At 38.5% G+C, this 12,731-nt stretch overlaps 1 protein-coding gene across 1 annotated transcript; it reads left to right on the forward strand.

Annotated features, from left to right (window-relative positions):
* Positions 1-6,132: 6,132 nt before the first annotated feature.
* Positions 6,133-11,207, forward strand: LOC143983837 (keratin, type II cytoskeletal cochleal-like). Its single transcript, XM_077483933.1, has 9 exons — positions 6,133-6,611; positions 7,431-7,639; positions 7,809-7,869; positions 7,956-8,051; positions 8,144-8,308; positions 8,858-8,983; positions 9,366-9,586; positions 10,365-10,393; positions 10,820-11,207. The coding sequence occupies exons 1-9, from the start codon at positions 6,186-6,188 to the stop codon at positions 10,987-10,989; spliced, it is 1,503 nt and encodes a 500-aa protein (XP_077340059.1). The 5' UTR covers positions 6,133-6,185; the 3' UTR covers positions 10,990-11,207.
* The last annotated feature ends 1,524 nt before the right edge of the window (positions 11,208-12,731 follow it).

The following is a 12,731-nucleotide window of genomic DNA, read 5'->3' on the forward strand; positions in this document are numbered from 1 at the left end:
CGTGTGTGGGCGAGTCCGTTCATTTCGAAAGTACAGCGGACTTAGTACGGCGGACTTAGTACGCCGTATTAGTCCGCTGAAAAAGTGCCGTGTGTGGGCAAGTAGCCCGTTCGGAAATTCCGACGGACAGTCTGGCGGATGTCCGCCAGACTAAGTACGTCGGACAGGCGGCTACGTGTGTACGCGGCTTAAGGGATCAGTTATATGATCACCTCTATGATCTATCTAAAGATCACTCCACTAATATAGCTAGGCACTGGAATCTGTGTCATGATAAAAATATTAGTAGCCTACATATTCAGGGAGTCGAGAAAATCATGGTATCGAAAAGGGGAGATGACAAGTTCAGGTTACTTTGTAAGAGAGAGGTATAGTGGATATTCTATCTCAATACTAGGCGACCTATTGGCCTCAATTTTGAGTGGGATATCACGTATTCTATGAGTGACAAATTAGATTTGCATACAGGATGCTCTATATTAGTTGCATAGATATTGTTGGTGTACTGGGCTTGGGATCAGTACAGGATTCCCCTATTCTAGAATGGCCATTTGTTCTATGATGTTTCTTGATGGGTGTTTATGTTGTCTTCTGTTTGTTGTAATATTGCATCTGAGTTCTGTTTTACTCATCGCTTCTTCTTTTTATGTAATTTCTCTTCTTTCTTCTTATCGCCTTTCATCTTATTATTTATTTATATATATATATATATATATATATATATATATATATATATATCTATATATATATATATATCTATATATATATATATATATCACTTGACATATGCTATAGCTACTACTTTCTTCTAAATATGCATGCATGTCCATGCCATTGATATATATTCATGCATTGTTTTATTAATGGGTGCATCTATTTCAATCTACAGATACATTTGATTTTCCTAGTTATTTCATTTGTCTATGGAAATATAGATATGTCGATATATATGTGTATGTTTCCCACATGTTTGTATTTCTATTGATATTTTCTCCTTGGTAGAGACTGATTATTATTCATATGTTCATATTATTTGGGCTGACTTTATGGGTCTATATCGGGAGGTACTGTACATACATTTGATTTTATTCCATCGGTCAATTGTGGCCTAGGCTTGGTGATTAAACAGGGAGGCTTTAATGGAATTATAATGAAGAATAGAAGATTCAAATAATTTATTGATTTGATTAAAATGTTATTAAAGCTCAAATAATAACAATAGCAATTTAAATATAAATCGATTTAACCACTTGACATCTGCACTATAGCCAAATGAGGGCTACAGAGCAGACCTACATTTCTGGGAGGCAGTCGCATGACGTCCTCCCCTTTGCAAGCCCCCTGCACGCATCCTGCAGAGCGCGTGCAACGCGTTCTGTGAGTGCAGGAACCTCCGCTCAGCCTCCACTGATAAGCAAGCTATTGACAATCTGTTGTAGACCAAGCTGGACCAGGGATTCATTATCAGCCCCTTTACTGAGTCATCATTTGAGACATGGAGTGTTAGCTCTATTGGGCTTGTCAAGGGAAAATTCTCAAATAAATTACATTTGGTGAATGATTTATCCATGCCTCATTCCTCCCACATCCCCAATCTTAACTCACTGATTCCTTCTGAAAAGTTTTCTCCAAAATGTGCATCCGTTGACTTAGCTATACATTCCAACATTAGCATAGGCACAAGCGCATGGCTGTCCAAAGTGGACATTTCAGATGCTTTTTAGCTCTTACCTATTGAATCTTCTCTGTGGCAGTGGCACGGCATCATATAGAGAGATTCATATTACTTTGCTACTAAATTGACCTCCGGTTCAAAGAGCAGTCCATGGTTTTTCAATTCCTTCTCTCTGTCTCTCACCTCGATCCTAACTCTCCGGGCACAGTGGAGAAAGTCATCTATTAGTCATCTATAACCCGGATGACTTCCTGCACCTCAACATGCCCATAGCAGAGAATAAAGTGGAAAGCCCCAAGCAGTCCATTACCTTCCTAGAAATCACCCTTGACACCTTCTTTATGCAGGCCAACCTACCCCCTGACAAGCTGGCCTGGATTAGGGCAGTCATTCATGCCTTCACCACTTCACAAAGTTGCACCAAGAGACAGCTGCAATCCCTGTTAGGCATGCTAAACCTTGCTATGAGGATTGTCCCTCAGGGGAGTTCTTTCATTTCTCCCCTCCTGGTCTTCCTTTCCCACGCACGGGACCCTGATCAAACCAGGAGGCTAGACCAGGCAGCTGCTGCGGATCTAGCAATGTGGGACAACTTCCTTGAAAACTGAAATGGTGTATCCATGTTCATCCCAGCAGCTTCAGCCTCCTCACCTCATATAGTAACAGATGCAGCAGCCTCCACAGGCTTAGCTGCCATTTTTTGGCACATAATGGTTTTCAGGTCCATGGCCACAGGAAATCCTCCTGGTCCCCAGGTTCAGGCAGACATCCTCATTGTTTATCCTATCATCCCGGCAGCTCAGGTCTGGGGACACACATGGGCATGGCAGACCGTGGTCTTCTCCACAGACAACTTAGCCACGGCTGAGATTGTCAACAAAGGCAGGTCCAAGTCCCTGGCCATCATGTCCTTCCTATGCAGGCTGGTGCAGATATCCCTTCACTACAATTTCAATGTGCACTGTATTTACATACCCTTGCTGCGTGGCATCCAGAAACATTAGCCCATAGCCAGTAGCAAACACTTGTCCATATCAAGTTCCACATTCTGGACATGTCAGCCACCCTGTCACGGTCCCCTTTTGGGTTGCTGCCCGGTCTGGTCATCCAAGCAGCTATCTACCTGGCCTTCTACGGATTCCTACGCCCCAGTGAGTTCACTTACAGTAGCCCCGGTTGCCAGGTGCTACACAGGTGCCATCTGACTCGCCTTCAAGACCATCTTGTCCTACATCTGGCAGTGTCCAAAACTCATCACGTCTGGCACTGGGGTCGACATCAAATTCTTCCAGACCCGCAACAAATGGTGTCCAGTAGTGGTTCTGGACCAATTGTTATCACACCTGCCAAGCCAGTCTAGCTTCAGCCCATTGTTGCCTTTTGCTTTCAGCCCACTAATAGCTAGCCAGTTCATCAGACATCTTCCCATCCTCCTGGCTTAAGCTAAATCTCAGCCCTAACCAGCTTTCCGGATTGGAGTGACCTCGGCCGCCTCCTGGCATGGGGTGCCGGGTCATGTTGTTAGAAGATTAGGCAGATGGAAATCCACCTGCTTTACCCAGTACATTCCGAATCCCCAGGTTGAGTTGTTGCAAGCCTTTACCAAGCTTGCCTAATAAATGTCATGTATACCAAAAAAACAGCTTTCCCTATGCTGGTATTTTTGCCCCCTTTTTGGTGTACAGACCAGCTACCAGGGCACACCTTAGGTCTATGTTATGCTGTGAGTCTTGTGGCATCTTTATGTGGTATCACGTCTATCTCGGTTGGAGGGCTCTGACCATAAATTAAAATGCCAGTATGGTGGCCTGAATTTATAGGAAGAGCCCAGGGGAGGGGGGTTATTTAACCTCCCTGGCCGTATGATTATGTCAGATTTTTGAATCTCAAAGCTGTACATTGTTTTGCATAGAAATGTGGCATTTTATATTGTAGGCCTGTAATTCTTAGGAACAACTCACTTAAATCTGTCCAAACAAGAGCCTAGTAGACATCCCGGGTATGATAAAGTTTGAAGCATGAAATCAGAAATGATAATGTAATAAATAATTACAAAAAATAATATCATAATAATAATAATAAAAAGGACTTCAATATTGTAATCAAATCAAAAACACTGAAATTTGCTTAGTTGCAGAATCGTCGCTGTTGTCACTTTCAGTGCCTGATGACAAATTTCCCAACAAATCACTATCGCTCAATTCTGTAAGTGATTCTAATTTACTATCGCTGTTTTCTAGCTGGTCTAAAAACAGTTTGACGTAAAGGGACACTTTTTGGATGCCATGGATGTTCTCAAGTTTCCAGAGAGAGAGAACAGTATATATGATATATATGATATAAAAATGTAGGCAGGGCACTGGACAAAGCACTAGGGACAAAAGGGAGGTGAAATGATTTGATACAATAATGTAATCTTACAGATTACGGTGTATTGTGTATGTTATGTATTATGTACATTTTTTACTTTGCCGCTGGGCTACGCCCCCATATGTCCCGACGCTCGCAGGGAACGGAGCCCAGAACATTGATAGATAGAGTAGATGATCCGGTGGAGGATACAAGGGGGGGGACATCACAGGATCCTAGGGACAAGGTAAGTAACTTTGCCTGGATCCTGGAATACAATCCCAAGTGTGGCAGGGGGTTACCACTTTTGGTACTGAAAACTGTAAAACTGTAACCTCAAGCCACACTCGGGATTACTGCCAGGGAGGTTAAGCAGCCCACTCACCTGTGTTCCTTCTTGGTTCCAGTGTGCAATACCCTCCCTTTCTTCCCCTTTACAGGGCACTTCATTCACATCCCTCTTCTACAATCAACCATTACGTATCTTGGGTATGTCCACCCTTGGCGTACCGACCAGCTTATCAGGGCACACCTCAGGTCTATGATATGTTGAGAGTCTTGTGGCATCTTTATGTGGTTTCATGTCTATCTTGGTTGGAGGGCTCTGACAAATATATATATACATATATATATATCAACAAGGGAGTGTGCAGGTGAATTTGAGAGGGTTTGGTTTTCATGGCTAGATATATTGGGACTGAGCCCTCTCTATTTAGTGATGGACAGGTCCCGTTCTTTGATTCTTTGACAGGGAATACATGCCATCTGATATTTATTTTTCTTTCAATTATGTATTATTCTTTCCTTTGTGTGATAAGCTTCTTTTGGTGTCCACCTTACACCTATGTGTACCTGTAATTGTTTAGATGCTTAACAATTTATAGCTTTTTTGATATTACAACCGTTGAATATGCGCATTGTATTATGCCATAGTAACTTTAGAAATAATGCCTTGTTGTCTTTGTTTCTCTTGCAATTTTTTATTAATAAACCATTTCCTGATTTAAAGATAAGCTGACCTAAAACAGTAAACATTTTGGGATGCAATAGGGTACATTTTCTAATATAAAACTAGTGTGTGCATAATCTGGTGCAGCTCTGCATAGAAACCAATCAGCTTCCAGGTTTTCTGGTCAAAGCTTAATTAAATAAGCTAATGTTAGAAGCTATTTGGTTACTATGTAGAGCTATACCAGATTTTGGCTTTTTTAAATGATTCTAAAATAGACTAGACAATTGTACCATATAAGCTGTAAAATAGTCTAATGCTGCGTACACACGACCAGACTTTCTGGCAGACTAGGTCCGAAGGTCCTCCCGATGGACTTTCGGTGGAGTTTCCGAACTAACAGACTTGGCCAAACACTAATGGACTAAGTTTGTTCATGAGTCCGTTCCTTTTGAACGTGATGACGTAAACGGGACTAAACAAGGAAGTTCAATAGCCAGTAGCCAATAGCTTCCCTTGCGTCATATTTGTTCTGTCGAACCAGCACACAAACTAATGGTTTTACAGATTTTAGTCAGTCATTGAGTCAGTCGGATAGATTTGAAACATGTTCTATTTCTAAGTCCATCAGATTTATTTTTCGAAAAATGATTGGACTAGCCTACACACGATCGGATTGTCTGATGGACTAATACCTTCGGACCTAGTCTGCCAGAAAGTCCGGTCATGTGTACACAGCATCAGAGTGGAAGACTTTTGCAGTGGGAAATATCATAAATAATCTTAACATGAATATAGTTGAAATCCCTGAAATTCAATATCTTGATTTTGTTTTTAAATATTGAGCCATTCCAAACAGAACCTACTTGTAAGGCATTACTTGGACATATACAAGACATGGTAATTGTTTCTTGTAATAGCATCAGCTCATATTGCTTATACTAGTTAAACATTGTTTTATTATATTATTAGCCACTAATAAAAGTGTCACAGCTTTGAAAATATAGGTGGGTTACTGTTTTATTTGCTGTGACAAACGGATGAACTATTATCATCAAGGTGAAATCATAGGAAATTACAACAATGTAAATATTACTAACTACACCCAGTTTAGTATAAAAAGCCTAGCAAGTGTCAGTGCATTGAACATTGCTCTGGAGAGTAGACAACACCTTAGATTCTCTGTGTATCAACTCTAAGAAGAGATCCATCATGTCTCACCGCTCCATCCTGGCCTCATCTGGACACAAGCACTTCAGTTCCGGTTCTGTTTCTTTACCCAAACTTTCCAGCTCACACAGCTTCTTATCACACTCTTCTAAAAATGTTCACCAGACCCAGCATTGTTTCAGCAGCAAGAGTGACCATCCTGTTGGGTCAAAGGGACCTAAGATTTCAGTGGGAAGTTTCCATTTAGGAAAAAGTGGACATGGACATGGATCTGGATTTGGTATTGTTGGACACGGTCATGGATTTAAAGGAGTGTCTGGTTCTGGAGGAATTGCATCAGTTACTGTAAACCAGGGTCTTCTGGCTCCTCTCAATCTGGAGATTGACCCAAACATCCAAAGAGTTAGAACAGACGAAAAGAACCAAATTAAAGGCCTGAATAATAAATTTGCCACCTTTATTGACAAGGTAAGAATTGTCAAGTTCATTTATAATGAAAGAATAAGGTGTATGTACATATTAAGTGGTCACCAATATTCATAAGGTAAAAAAAAAACACAACATCAAAGCACATGTGTTATCCTGTGTTTAAGTAAAGTACTAAAGTTGTGTCCCTATAAGTACAATTTATTTTGCATGAACATCCAGTGCAGTTTGTCATCATGTATGACTATCCCCACAATGATATGCAGGTTTCTGCAAAGGACTTAACATTATTTATAAGTATATACTTTACTTAAAATGTCATACACAGGATGTCTATCAAAATATGCTTCCCTTAGCATAGTGAATATGAATACAATAGGGCTGGTTTAGTAAAGAGTTAGAGAATCATAATTCATGAGTTGTGTGCATATTCACCTCAATTATACAAACACGTGAAAAGCACCTGCACATGATTGTATATTCTTAATTAACAGGAATTTGCTCTTTACATTATTGAATAATTGATGTAAATATGCACACACATTTTTGAGTGAAGATTTGTAATGTCTTTAGTAAATCACCCTCATTGACTTCAAATGAAAGTATGAAAACATAAGTTCTTCAGCCTCCTAAATGAACAAATTTCCACATAAGTGATATGTAGTTAATTCTAGTGAACTGTGTTATTAATGGAAAAATAGATGTGCGTACTCTGTACTAAATTATACTGTCCCAGTCAAAGAACATGGAAAATATTCTAATAAAATGCTTTTGCCAATCCAAACTGGCTTAGGTTCATGTGAAAGCGTATATATTATTGTATGTTATCCCATAAGCAATTATTTTATACTCCCAACACAGGTAAGATTTTTGGAACAGCAGAACAAGATGCTGGAGACCAAATGGTCTATTCTACAAGAGCAGAAGACAGCAAGATGCCATATTGAACCTCTGTTTGAGGCTTTTATTGGCAACCTCAGGAGACAGCTGGAGAATCTAGAATGTGAGAGAGCGCGCCTGGATGCAGAGAGGAACAGCATGGAGGGCACTGTAGAAGAACTAAGGAGAAGGTACCGATATTTTTACACATTAATGCATAAATGTATGGAGTGCCCTTAAAGCTTTAGCTTTAAGATTAGCAATACAAATATTACAAAAATTGGATAAAAAACTGTTAATAATTTACAGATTGTTTAGCATGTAAAGGACAAATAAGAAAATAAAATGTGTCTTTTTCAGATATGAAGATGAAGTTAACAGAAGAACAGGTGCCGAGAATGAATTTGTTTCTCTGAAGAGGGTAAACATTTTAAAATTAGTCACATCTTTCTGTATTGTCTGTTAAAGCAACACTAATAACAAATGACTCTGTATTTCTAACTTTAGGATGTTGATGCTGCTTTCATGAACAAAGCTGAACTTCAGGCCAAGGCCGACTCCCTGAGCGATGAGATCAGCTTCCTTAGGACCCTGTATGATGCGGTAAATAACGTTCCTTTTGGGTCATAGATACATTCCTTAATTCATTTATACTGCTGTACTGTAGCTGCATTACATATTTTCTAAATTTGCAGGAAATCAATCAACTCCAAGCTCAGATTTCCGACACTTCAGTTCTTGTGTCCATGGACAACAGCCGAGACCTAGACATCAATGGTATCATCGCCGATGTCAGAGCTCAATATGAAGAGATTGCTAACAGAAGCAGAGCAGAGGCTGAAGCCATGTACCAATCCAGGGTGAGTGTGTTATAATTGGAGCTACAAGGCAACAAGTATCATCATGCATTGTAATTCAGAATAGATATAAGCAGCTGGACATGAATAGATTGAATAGGTGATTGGGAGGAATCTATAAATGTTCATCACAGCCGATTTTCTGCCAAGCATTATTTTAAAATAATATATTGATTTAATGAGACTAATGCTGTCAGTACCGTGACCCAGTGTAAAAACACCACTAGCGTGCTGCACCTGGCTAGCTTGAGGCCATCTGTAATAGATCATAATTTTAGGTTTTGATTTTAGCCAACACTTTTCCTTAAAAACTACATAATAAGCTATGTATAGTTCAGGCCAAAGTTAAAATACATTAAAGAGCATCTCTCCCCCCTTCCCCCAAAAAATAGGTTAGATATTATCTGTGTTCTTTTTTTCTGGCACTGTCTTCTACTTGCAGTTTGCTATGAGATATGAGCCTTCAAATAAAATAGTGCATGAAATAACAAATGCAATTAAAATATGCGGTGTCCTCAAACATTCTGAATTTTCTTCTTTTATTATCTACAGTTTGAAGACCTGCGAATGGCAGCTGGAAGAAATGGGAACAATCTACAGAACAGCAAAAATGAAATTGCGGATCTCAATCGAACAATTCAGAAACTTAAAGGTGAAATTGAATGTGCGAAATCTCAGGTATGAATCCAGAGTTTTGTTTTATAATTTTATGACAAAGTTTACAATAATGTTAGCACCTCTGATTTAGGGTTTTTAACAGCTTTATAGCGCTTGTTTGGATAAATGTTTAATGTTATCTTTTTCCAGATTTAGACTAACCAGAAGGGCCTTTTGCTTCCCATTTTTACATTTTTATATTGGATCACCTTCCTTTGTAATATGTCATTTATTGTTTTCTTATCGATAAAATGGAAATAGAAAATTTTCAGCACTTGTTTCATTGAGATCCTTTTTGCTCATGTATATTTTGTCAAGCTTATTGAACTCAAATAAAACAAAGCAGATGATACTCAATTTACCAGATTAAAAAAAACAATACATGTGATTTAATCATTTCTAGCGTGCTGCACTTGAAGCTGCCATCAGGGAAGCTGAGGAAAATGGTGAAGCTGCCGTCAGGGATGCCAAGCAAAAATTGTCAGAGTTGGAGGCTGCCCTACAGAAAGCCAAACAGGACATGGCTCGCCAACTAAGAGAATACCAGGAACTGATGAATGTTAAATTGGCTCTGGATATTGAGATTGCCACTTACAAGAAAATGCTGGAAGGAGAAGAGCACAGGTATATATTTCACATGTCAGGCAAGGAATGTGCTAACTGGAAGATAAAACAAAGATTACCTCATCAGTCTGCTGCTGTTTTTTTTAATATCCATTGCCAGGCTTGGTGTAGGGAGGTGGCCTAGCTGTGTTATTTAGCTGCATCACAGAAAAGACAGGTCACCAGGATGACTGTGCTGTGTGGCAGAGCCAGAGTGTAAATTTCAGTATGGACATCAAGAGTATTATTAGACTGGGGGGTCTGTAAAAGTTGTAGATTCCTACAGACATAAATATTTTTGCTAATCTGTTACACTTGGGCAGCAATATTCAAATGGACAGGTACTGTATGTGACCCAAAGTTTACACTGAAGGCTGGTTTGAAATCGTGTGAGTTCAGCTGAACCCACACAACTTCAAACCGGCATTTCAGTCCAACTTCAGGGGTAATATGATAGACAACTGTGTGGGTTCACGCACAGATGTCTATTCAAATCGCCCCGAAGTCGCCAAAAGTAGTGCAGGAACTACTTTTGGGAATCAGTTTGCGAAGTCGCATTGATTCAGATGTGTCTTTGCCAGCAATAGTCTCCAATTTGGCATGCGATTTCACATTGCATGCCAAATCAGCCCAATGTGAACGTGTGCTAAGGGTCAAAAAAGAAATACATTTTAGGTCTCTAGTTTCTGCCTGATAGTCTGTTCAAATGTCATTTACTAGGTAATGTTCATAGGTGTAAGAAAAAAATCTTACAAAATGGAATTCATGCTAAAATTATGTTTATTTTTCTCTTTTTCAGGATAGGTGCAGAGGGACATGTAAATATTTGTAAGTAAACCAAATAATTCCACATATAATAAAAAAAATAACTATGTGTACATTCACATCTATGCCTCCCACATTTAAAGTGGAAATACTTAGAATATGGTTATTTTACTAATGAATAATTATTCATTTCTTAATTATTTTTTACCACAGATACTATAGTCTAAACTATTATGTGTTAATTTCAGCCAACCACAGACCATCTGAAACTAACTATACCTAATATTTATATTCTAAAATATAGCGATAGGAGCACTAGGAAGGGTGGGTAAATACATTTTTAACTAAAGTATACTTGATTTCCCTTAAAGAAATGTGAGTAGACTTGCTGGCTTCATAATAGAGCATTATCTTCTGAGTGACATTGCCTGAACATTTATATACATATTGGCAAAGCTTATATTGACATAACCTATTCATTTGTTGCAGCTGTCCTGCACTCCAGCACTGGAGGAAAACACCATTCATCAGGAAAGTCTCATGAATCTAGTGGCCACCACCACCAACACCACCAACACCATCATCATAAGGGAGGGTTCAGCTCCAGAAGTCATGTCCCCACAAGCAAGCATCACTCCAGCCATGGACATCACTGCTAAAGTGAAGACCTATATATAAAGATATGATGAAGCTGCTCAATCGATGCATGGCATAAAAGCCTACATAGAAATGTAGAAATCTCCTTTTCACATTATGTCTATATACTGTATGAGGGGTGCTGGCTTGCTTATTAGTGTAGTATAAATATAATGTTTGCTGTATATATTTGTGACATTGTATGCTGTAAAATGCTTCAATAAACAGTAATGCGTTCTGACATCTGCCGTAATTATAAAGACTGACACTAGCTCAAATTACATTTCCCACAGAACATTTACAGTAGTTTATAATTTGCAAATCTTATTTTGAGCACTGGGAGTATAAGAATGGATGAAGAGACAAGCTCAGCTCATTCCCCCTTTATATTACCCTAATTTATACATAAAACACATATTATGCATATCTGCTAAGCATACTTTACCATTGCCACTAGTTCTTGTCCCAGTAAAGTCTACTGTTTAGTATCCCGCTCACACACTGTTCCTGGTAGATGCAGATTAACCTACCAGCCGGACCAGAATGAGCCTAACAATCAGCTCTAGAACAACCTTTCTCTACCAGGGTTCCGTGGTACCCTAGGATTCCTGCTAATTTTGCTTGGGGTTCATTAAGCTTTTAGCAATTTGGAACTGATTTCCCACTTATACTGACCACCATTGTAAAAAGGATCATTTTACATTTCCAACAATGCAAGGAGGCACTTTTTTCACCAACTACTCATTTTTTTTACTGTAGGTAGGTCTTTTTCTGTTACTATAATATATATATATATATATATATATATATATATATATATATATATATATATATATATATATATATAAAATATACATTTTAATTTTAAGATTATTACTGGAAATAATGTTGATGTATAGAGCAAAGGGAATATAAAGCTGATCTTCCCTGGGTTTCAAATATAATGGGTAAGATACATTGCAATTTTTTTGACCATAGTAATGTGCAATAGCGTGCAATAACCTGCAGGTTGAGAAAGACTGCCCCAGAATATAAATAGCAACTGCCTATATGAAAGATCAATAACAGCTATAGCAGTAGGAATTATATCATATAATATCAATATATCAATATCATAATTCCATATTAAGGGGGAAGTAGTGGTGGCTGTTGGTAAATTTTATTGGGGGGGGGGGGGCAGCAAACAATCCATACCGCTTGGATTAGGGGGGCGTCGACCCTGGTGGGAAGTACATAAATGTACAGCTTATAATGTATTCTGCTATTTTATTTTTTTTATGTTCAGGTTCAAGCTATAGATACAGTAACTCTTCTTAACCACCTCAATACTGGACAGTTTCATCCCCTTCCTTCCCAGACCAATTTTCAGCATTTAGTGCTCTCACACTTTGAATGGCAATTACTCAGTCATGCTACACTGTACCCAAAGGATTTTTTTTTATAATTTTGTTCACACAAATAGTGATTTCTTTTGGTGGTATTTATTCACCACTTCATTTTTTTTTTTTGCAATATAAGCAAAAAAAATAGCAAATATTTTGAAAAAAAAAATAATTCTACTTTCTGTTTTAAAAGAAACCAAAAAATCTAATTTTGTTGAAAATTTAGGCTAAAATGTATTCCGCTACATGTCTCAGTGGTAAAAAAAAAAAATCCTGATAAGTGTATGATCATTGGCTTGTGTGAAAGTTATAGAGTCTACAAGCTATGCTACAAATTATTGAAAATTTAGCAATCCTAATGCACGGATGGCCTGTCTCATTTC

The sequence above is a fragment of the Lithobates pipiens genome, unplaced genomic scaffold (genome assembly GCF_037356315.1).
Source record: "Lithobates pipiens isolate NorthernLeopardFrog02 unplaced genomic scaffold, aLitPip1_a1.2 Scaffold_16, whole genome shotgun sequence".
Classification (NCBI taxonomy): Eukaryota; Metazoa; Chordata; class Amphibia; order Anura; family Ranidae; genus Lithobates; species Lithobates pipiens.

Excerpts from the sequence above, each read along its gene's own strand:
- LOC143983837 (XM_077483933.1), top strand. The coding sequence starts at position 6,186 with ATGTCTCACCGCTCCATCCTGGCCTCATCTGGACACAAGCACTTCAGT. Across the intron at positions 8,052-8,143 it reads TTAGGACCCTGTATGATGCG|GAAATCAATCAACTCCAAGC; the intron begins GTAAATAACGTT and ends CTAAATTTGCAG. Across the intron at positions 8,984-9,365 it reads TTGAATGTGCGAAATCTCAG|CGTGCTGCACTTGAAGCTGC; the intron begins GTATGAATCCAG and ends AATCATTTCTAG.